This window comes from Xyrauchen texanus, chromosome 13, assembly GCF_025860055.1.
Source record: "Xyrauchen texanus isolate HMW12.3.18 chromosome 13, RBS_HiC_50CHRs, whole genome shotgun sequence".
NCBI classification, from domain to species: Eukaryota; Metazoa; Chordata; class Actinopteri; order Cypriniformes; family Catostomidae; genus Xyrauchen; species Xyrauchen texanus.
The window spans coordinates 44,188,013-44,197,190 of record NC_068288.1 but is presented as its reverse complement, the minus strand read 5'-3'; the positions used below and the strand labels follow the sequence as shown (position 1 = coordinate 44,197,190).

The following is a 9,178-nucleotide window of genomic DNA, read 5'->3' as shown; positions in this document are numbered from 1 at the left end:
TAAATGTGATCTAACAAAGGTAAAGGGCAAATACTGTATTAACCATATATGCTGTTTATATACCACAGTTAGTTCCGGTCCTCGAATCTGATTGGACGAGAGACATTCCATGAGCACTGATGGTGTGACGCTTCACTGTGTGTATCACTCCGCTTGTGTTCATGCTGTTCTAAACTAAAGTGTAAGAGCAGTGCATATGTGTTAAGAGTTACTGTCTTTATTTTTGTAATTACATATGTTAGCCAGCAGGTGGTGGCATAAGATCATTTTTGTGTGTAATATGAGCCAGTTGGTGACGTAAAGTGAATCCGTTAGTCATTGTTTACATAGAACAGCACTCTGTGAGTTTCTACATTGGATACATACTGTTTAAAATGGCGGAGGGCATCGCTGTTTCTAAAGTGAATGACATTTGCGCATTTCCGAAATACCCCAAAATAGAGAGTAATACCCCACTTGGACGTCTATATTAAACTGAGAAAGCTGACAGCATCTCTGATTGGGTGTGGCAACAGTTGATCACACATGCTCCATCTCTCTCTCTCTCACACATACACACACACATACACACATCCATCCGTCTATCCTTGTTTATCCAATAACTTGTTAGACACAGCACAAGCCGTGATACTATTTCTGAAATGAACTTTTTGAATTACTAACGGAGGCTTGGAGGCATCAATTGGTTTAAACCAGCAACGACAGATTCTGATCTGTTGCGTAATAAAGTAGTTCCACAATTGTAATGGAGATGTAATCTCTCCACCTAGTCCTGGGTCTTCCCCGATGCCTCCTCCCAGCTGGACGTGTCTGAAACACCTCCCTAGGGAGGCGGCCAGGGGGCATCCTTACCAGATGCCCAAACCACCTCAACTGGCTCCTTTCGACGCAAAGGAGCAGCGGCTCTACTCCGAGCTCCTCACGGATGACTGAACTCCTCAACCTATCTCTAAGGGAGAAGCCCGCCACCCTTCTGAGGAAGGTGAGGGTGAGGGTAGGAACAAAAATTGACCGGTAGATCGAGAGCGGTCTTGCTTGTGTGATATTGCTTAAATATTGCTTGTATTTGGGATGAAGTAAACATCTGTTGAGTATTTTAACATAAAATTGTTTGATTGTGTTGAATTAAAAACCCATAAATGCATCAGGTCCGCCAGACCCAAGAACACTGGATGAATAACAAAAATATGAAAACCCCACACGGGTTAACTAACTACCAACCTACTTAACTACCTACCTAACTACCAACCTAACTAACTAACTACTTAACTTAACTTCCTAACTAACTAGCATTGTTGTTCACTCATTCACTATAATCTATTTAATCTCAATTAATTACGAGCTCCATGTGAACAGGCTCATCTCTGTGCTCTTGTGTTTAGTATGAGGAGAGAGAGACGAGTCTCTCATGGTTACTCACAATGTCAGCAGTCATCCAAACAAACACCCTGTAAGGTCATAACACACACATGCAAACATTTCATGAGTTGCTGCTACACTACATGTCTTTCTTAGAACAAGAAAACTCAGAGTAGTACAGTACAAACACAATGTAAGACATGTTAGGTATTGTTTGATTGAACCAAATATGTAGAATAACAGTATATTGCTTTATCAAGCAAACGTCATTATAAAAAAATATAGTTCTACATTTGCCCCTTCAGTAGGCCTACACTTGAGTCTTTGCATCATCTTGCAAACCAAAAAATATACAATATAACAGACATAAATAAAAAGAGCAACATAAAGGTTTGATAAGACACATAAAGGTTATATTAAAGGGAAAGTTTGTCCTAATCAAAAGACAATTCTGTCATAATTTCTCCCAGAATTTAAATCATGACAGAATTTTCATTTTGGATGAACTATCCCTTTAAGGCACAGTTTCCTTTGCATTAAAAAAAGAAAAAAGAAGTCACATCCCTCTCTTTCTGATTCTGTTTTCCCTCCCACTGCTCATCTCTTTATCAGTCTCATCCTCTGTCTCTCGTCTGAACTCTCTGTGATCATCTAGACGACCATCGCAAACACATTATCACTGCAGGTAAGAGTACGATTCTTCTCCATTAAATGAAAATAAAAAGACAAGAACCTTTTTCTCACCCTCATATCCAGGTTTGATATCAGACTCATATATAAGGGATATACTGTATGATCATTATCACACTATATGTCAGAAATGTAACCATATGTATTGATGTTACCGCATATTTAAAAGATTGTAACTTCATAGAATGCTTTGGGAAATGTTCAAAAAGTAAAAGGGGAGAGAACTGTCACATACTAATTCCGAAGACTATAACTGTAAATGTGTGCTACATTTGAACAACTTCCATGCATTATTGCATTTATGAATTAACATGTGCATTATTGTTGTGTGTATATGTGTGTGCTAACACTATCAGGATGCCACTTGGAGGGGGAAACAAGTGCGGTTGCTGTCACAAGACGGTGTATTTTGCAGAGGAAGTCCAGTGTGAGGGGCAAAGCTTCCACAAATCCTGCTTTCTGTGCAGTGAGTAAACACAGCTGCAGAGGTGCAATCTTCCTAGTCTACAGTATATATTAATAAACATATTATGCTTTAACGCTCAAGTTGTGACAAAATCACAGATACCAGCTTTGGATTTGGAAAGTTATAGAGATTCATATTAATGTGGCATAGGGAGGAACATGAGCGTAAAGGATGTGCATTAAATGAGATTCTACAGCATGCACGGAAATGGGTGGTGATGGCAAATTCTTTAGAGAGGTGTTAACCGGAAAATTTATTGTTTTCCCCCCACTGAAAGTATTATATAGAGTGGAAAATGTAATGTGTTGGTATTATTAAATAAAATATAATTTGCACTTTGATCGTTTAGGAGACATAATGAGTAATGACTTAATAAGTACTGTTCATAGTTAGTTAACTAATGTTAACATATGCAACTTTATTGTAAAGTGTAACCAAAAAAAATCAATAACATTTATTTAATGGCATGCTTAATTAAACACATGATCTTCAATGGTAGTTTGAGCCTCTGCGATGCTAAATGAGAAAAGTCCTTTAGGTGGAAAGCTGGCATGAGTTTGGATACAAGACAGAAAGCCAAGCATTTAAATCTTCTCTGTTTTAACAAGCGTGACCATATTAGGCGCTGGACAAATGAACGTCATTCTCTGTTTATCTGCCTTACATGGCTGCGCACTGTCTTCATCTGACTGCCGTTCTGTACAACAGATAAGTGTTTGTTTAGATGATATCACTCATGCATAATTTACATTAACTGTGGACCTTAATGTATAGGTATTATGTCATCAAATTCCAGTATAGAGTGGTGGGAGTGTGTTTATTTAAGGGAGCATGTCAGAGATAAAAGACAAAAAGAAGAAATCTCTTTACTATTTCAATTGATTCTCCAAGGCAGCAATGGGATGAAATGGAGAGCAAATGGACTTATGCTTAAGTCTCCAGTTTGTTTCTCAGATGTTTCCTCTGTGTCTGACTCTGAGCTTCAGAAGAGATCTCAATAGTGTCTCAAACTGTGCTCAGAATTGCCAAGTTATCAAAATCTACATCAAATTATCCCAAGGCCAAATGATCTGAGCTATCAGAGATGCCACTCCAGTTTTAAAGTTCTTTACACTTTCGGTATTTCAACAATTGTTTCGATTGTGTCTATTTTTACTGCTCCAAAAGGAATTTTAGGATGAACATCTGAGGTCACGTGCACACTAATCAGTTTCAGTTTCCTGACGTCACTGCAAAATGCCATTCTTGTGTGGATGAGAGGCGAAAACGTAGATAAATTAATGCGTTTCTTTACGGAAATGGATTGCTAAGGATGTGGCCTAGGACAAAGTTGATACCTAAACGACACATCACCGAGAACTGTATTAGACTGCAACATTCCGCAACCCTTTATACTTCCATAATCAGGCATATTTCCAAGTGCAACAGGATGTTCAACGAGAAAATTGTACGGTAGGAGTCTATCAGAAATGGAATGGATCCTGTCAAATGGGCATTATTCTCGATGTCGAAGTCTAAAGGGAAAGTCAATTCAGAGGCCAATGTTTTTTATTTAGAATAACGTGCATCAATGAATCATGCACAATATAACCAAAAACGTTCAGAAAGTTAGAAAGGTCCATTTTGATGTTCTATTGACTTTGTCTTTGAGGAAATGAAAGCTTATAAGCAATACGATTTCTTCACTCCAAGGTGCTACATTTCCAACAGTTATCCACAGAGCAGAGTCTAATGCTTAAATATATTTGCGTTTTGAATTTGTACGCATGCATGACTCTAATTTATACATTGCAGTGGTGTGCAAAAAGAACTTGGACAGTACAACTGTGGCTGTACACCAGGATGAGATCTACTGCAAGTCCTGCTATGGCAAGAAATATGGCCCAAAAGGGTATGGTTTTGGTGGAGGAGCAGGTACTCTGAGCATGGACACGGGCGAAGCTCTGGGAATCAAACCGGCTGGGTAAGTTGCTCATTCTTGCAACTTTTCGAATCAGCAGCTCAGTAAAAATAGCTGAAAGTAGCTATTTCTATAGAAAGCTATTCCAGGCTTGTAGAAATATGCACTGGACAAGTTCAGGCACTTAAACTTGTTTAATTATAACTTCAATATTTACACAAAGGCATGAAAATGAACAGGATGGGAATGAAGTGCTAAAGTCAGGTTGAAGTTCATTTTGATATTTTTTGTAATCATATTTTGATGATGATATTATCAAAAGGATTTCTGTAATTTAATCACATATAATGGAATGTTTTAGAGTGAGAAAAGAATTCCTTTAATCCACTGCTAAATTACTTACTGATGTCTGTGCTGTTGTTTTCCCTCCAAAATGATGTAACTTACTGGAGGGATGATGTCACCAAGGAACCGTCTTTTGCTAGTTAAAGGGATAATACAAAACTGAATGGAAAGTGATATTGAAATCATAGGGGATATATATTTAAAATTCACATCTGGTGGTGGTGGTGGGAGTGGGCTAAAGCACATATCTGTCAGTCAGAAAGTCCCTGGTTTGATCCCTACAGCCACCACGTTTGTGTCCTTGAGAAAGGCACTTAACTCCAGGTTGCTCCGGGGGAATTGTCTCTGTAATAAGTGCACTGTAAGTCGCTTTGGATAAAAGCTTCTGTCAAAAGCATAAATTTAAATGTAAATGTAAAAATGTCTGTGGCAGGGTGGAGGGCGGGGCCAGGTCATGATTTCGCACACCCGGCCCCTAATCAGGCTAATTAGCCCTCGAGAGGGATAAAGGTCGACTGAAGACGACAGTGTGACAGAGAGAGAGATTTACGGGCAGCTGTCCGACACCTGTGTGTGTGTGTTTGTCTTTTTGGTTAAGTTTATAATTAAAATATTATTTATATTGTCAAGCTGGTTCTCGCCTCCTCCTTTCCCTTTAATCCCTCCCCGAAATCCGGGAATGAGGTGGGATGCGACCTAGTAGAGTCCTCGCCACTACCATCCACCCCAATGGAGCAGCCGCGGCCATATGCAAGGTGGTCGGCTAGGAGCCCCTTCTCCCTTCGTGGTCGGTGGCCGTTTGTCCGCTCTCAGGCAGCCGGGCTCCTCCGTCCCCCGGCGGATGGCCGCGCCTGCTCCGTCGGGGTGGATGGTAGTGGCGAGGACTCTACTACGGCACATCCCTCCTCCTTCTCGGATTTCGGCACCAGTGTAAAGGATTAAAGGGAAAGGAGGAGGCGAGAACCGGCTTGACAATATAAATAATATTTTAATTATAAACTTAACCAAAAAGACAAACAAACACACAGGTGTCGGACAGTTGCCCGTAAACGATCTCTCTCTGTCGCACTGCCGTCTTCAGTCGGCATTTATCCCTCTCGAGGGCTAATTCGAATAATTAAGGGGCCAGGTCGTGTGTGGAATCACGACCTCGCCCTCCGCCCTGCCACAATGTCTTAAATATTTTATCCACTGTATTAATACATATATGAATTATAAATAGATATACTATAAATATATATATATAATTTATTTATTTAAAATTAACCCCATGTCAATGTCATTTTGATATTATGATAAAAAACAAACAAATCTGAGTTCCATCTTTAAAAATGGTCTTTAATAAGTGATAATAAATATAATAAAAATATTTGATGGAATAGTTATATAAAATGTACTGCATTAAATTTACTTTCATAAGCATCTGTCTTTGTTCTTTTTTATCACTGTGCATTAAAGTAGCTAATTCAACATGTCTGTATTTTTCTCACAGACAAACAGCTAATCGTCCAGCCAGTAACCCCAACCCCTCAAAGTTTGCTCAGAAGCTTGGTGGCTCAGACGTGTGCCCTCGATGTGGAAATGCCGTGTATGCAGCAGAGAAGGTCGTTGGAGGTGGAAACGTGAGTTGTTTTTTCTTGACAATACTTGTCATGATACAGTCGTTTTACTCAGGGCAAAACTGTAAGACAGAGGATTTACAATGTTGAATTGACGTATTGTGATAATTCAGAGAAAAGGCTTTGCAGTAGTCTTGATTGTATTGGCATGGTTGTTAAAACAATCTTATAACCGAATATTATTAACCACCTATGGCAAAATGAAAGCAAAATGCTGCCCCAAAGCAACAAAACCACAGCAAATCTAAATAGGCTATATTTGATGGTTAATATTTTGTCCTTCAAATACTATAAAAAATTTCTAAATATTACAACAAAAACCAACATTTGAAAGCTTAGGATTTATGTAGGCTACTATTCTTGGTTGTCTAATTTTAGCCTCCCAAAAGACAGCATGCTTTATGGTGCGTTGGCGCCACCTATTGCACTGGAGTATCGTGAGTTTGTCGCCACAAGACGGAACAAATCAGCCTACAGGATGAGATAAAAAATAAAAATACATTTTCATAGGTCCATAAGATTCCATGGTTTCCATTTAAATCTTGTTGTGTTAAATATTTGTTCTACGTGTGAATAGGACTTAAGAGATACAGTACGCCTGTTGCATGGCTAAACGTGTTTGTGCGTGTCCTTGTTTAGTCGTGGCATAAGAGCTGCTTCAGATGTGCAAAGTGTGGCAAGAGTCTGGAGTCCACCACTCTAGCAGATAAAGATGGAGAGATCTACTGTAAAGGTCAGTCCTTAAACATCATGCTGCTCTCCGTTTATTTGATATTCAAGACGGTGAGGATTATTTAGGAAAAAAGGTTTAAAAATTATACTGACAAATCATGGCAACTTTATGACATATTCATTTTGCATTTACTTTGATTACATATATTACATATTATACTATGTATATACAGTTGTGCTCATAAGTTTACATATCCCTTGCGGAAAAAGATGTTTAGCATTTAAAAATAAAATAAAAGAGATCATAAAAATGTTGGTATGTTTGTATATAAAGTCAATTGTAGAATTGGTGCTGAAAAAAGCACTGGATTTTCATTCAGTGATGCCAGTATGAACCCAGATAACTTCCTATTTGATCTATTGTTTAAATTTCTATAGGGTGCTATGCAAAGAACTTCGGACCGAAAGGCTTTGGGTTCGGCCAGGGGGCTGGCGCACTTGCCCATGCCTAATAGAATTACAGCTGACATTGGTGAACCCAGGAGGAACATATGGCCATTCATCACCTATAAACATCACTTTTGCATAAATGTTATACACACAAGTGCTTATATTACATTCATTTTTGGACTCAATATATACTAAATGTGACATCCAAGATGCATCTTAATATTATCAGCTAACATTTACACATAATAATAAAATGGGGTTATTTTTCACTTCATTTGGCATTTATTGTTTTTTCTTTTTTTTTTTTTATCAAAACATTGCTGTTGATGTTTGAGCATCCCAGCCAGCCTAATAAAGCAACTTCTATTGGGAAGACTTGCAAGCTTGAGTGAGGTTTAAGATGCCATTTATTTGATGAATGTAAAACAGAAATGTAATGTCTCTCTTTGGCGTAAGCCCCGTCTGGCGGTCCGAGGGAGTTGTACTCGGAACCATCATATCCTGCCGGAGATAGGAGGCAGGGGCGAGGAGCCTAACCCCGTGCGGGACGGGGCTCAACTGGTGGTGGTGGGGTGGAGGCGGTTGCCGTGTTAGCACAATGAAACAGCAATGTGAATGATTGTGAGCAGACTTATAAAGCAATGGCTTACATGCGATTAGCTAGGAGTTACCCAGCTAATGATGTGATGATGTACAGCTGCTAGTCTTCCCACTAGAACTACGCTGCGCTTACATATCCATCCTTCGAATGAGGTGATAAACCAAGGTCCTGGGCACTTCTCGTAAAGAGTAGGGGTGTCTTGGCCAAATTCCCCCCAACTGGCCCTTATCTATCATGTCCTCCTAATAATCCCCATCCCTGAATTGGCTACATCACTCTACTCCCTCCTCTCCATCAATAGCTGGTGTGTGGTGAGTGTACTGGTGCACTATGGCTGCCAACGTTGCATCATCGAGGTGGATGCAGCACACTGGTGGTGTTTGAGGACATTCCCTGTTCACGGTGTAAATTGCTTTGAGTGTAGTGTCAGAAAAGCGCTATATAAATGTAACATTCATTCATTCAACATTGGCTCAGCCAATGGTGTGAGTTTGAGGTATGACAAATTATTTGACCAATGGAAGTCCGGAGGAGTGTTCGGGAAAGCTGAAAATACCATCATTCATGGAACATGTGCAGAGTTCATTTTTGTGTAAATCGTTTATGAATCCCTGGTTATATAAACTGTTGAGTTGATCCAAATCATTATTTTATGAAACAATGGTTGAATGAACTATTTACAGAAATGTGTTTAGCTTGTGTTTCATAAATAAGACCCATTACTGAGCTAGTGACGTACAAAATGACAAACTTCTCCTATAAATTCAAAGACACAAGTACATAGTAAATACACTTGTCTGGCTGGGCTATGCTGATTATATCATGCTTTTGACAATTATAACTAAGATGAGTCAATAAAACGGAGCAATTACGATTTGAACAAACATGAATCAAAAATTCACAAAATGTTTGTAAACAGACCTGCTTGAAACCTGGGACACAGAAATCATTGATTTTGTACTTAGATGACCCACTTGTTTAGTTGTCTATGACATCATACACACATCAAAAACACAAGTGTGCTGTTGAACAAAGAGTGTTTATGTCTTTGAGCCTGTCACTGCCCTAACGAGCTA

The 9,178-nt window shown here is 39.1% G+C and overlaps 1 protein-coding gene across 2 annotated transcripts; it reads left to right on the top strand.

Moving 5' to 3' along the window:
• The first annotated feature begins 1,246 nt into the window (after positions 1-1,246).
• csrp1b (cysteine and glycine-rich protein 1b) lies at positions 1,247-7,857 on the top strand. Of its 2 annotated transcripts, XM_052141644.1 has the most exons (7): positions 1,247-1,450; positions 1,972-2,044; positions 2,406-2,515; positions 4,310-4,478; positions 6,253-6,382; positions 7,019-7,112; positions 7,490-7,857. In XM_052141644.1, the coding sequence occupies exons 3-7, from the start codon at positions 2,407-2,409 to the stop codon at positions 7,561-7,563; spliced, it is 576 nt and encodes a 191-aa protein (XP_051997604.1). In that variant the 5' UTR covers positions 1,247-1,450; positions 1,972-2,044; position 2,406; the 3' UTR covers positions 7,564-7,857. The 2 variants fall into 2 exon arrangements, with proteins under 2 accessions (XP_051997604.1, XP_051997603.1); XM_052141643.1 differs by lacking the exon at positions 1,247-1,450 and having other exon boundaries at positions 1,899-2,044.
• The last annotated feature ends 1,321 nt before the right edge of the window (positions 7,858-9,178 follow it).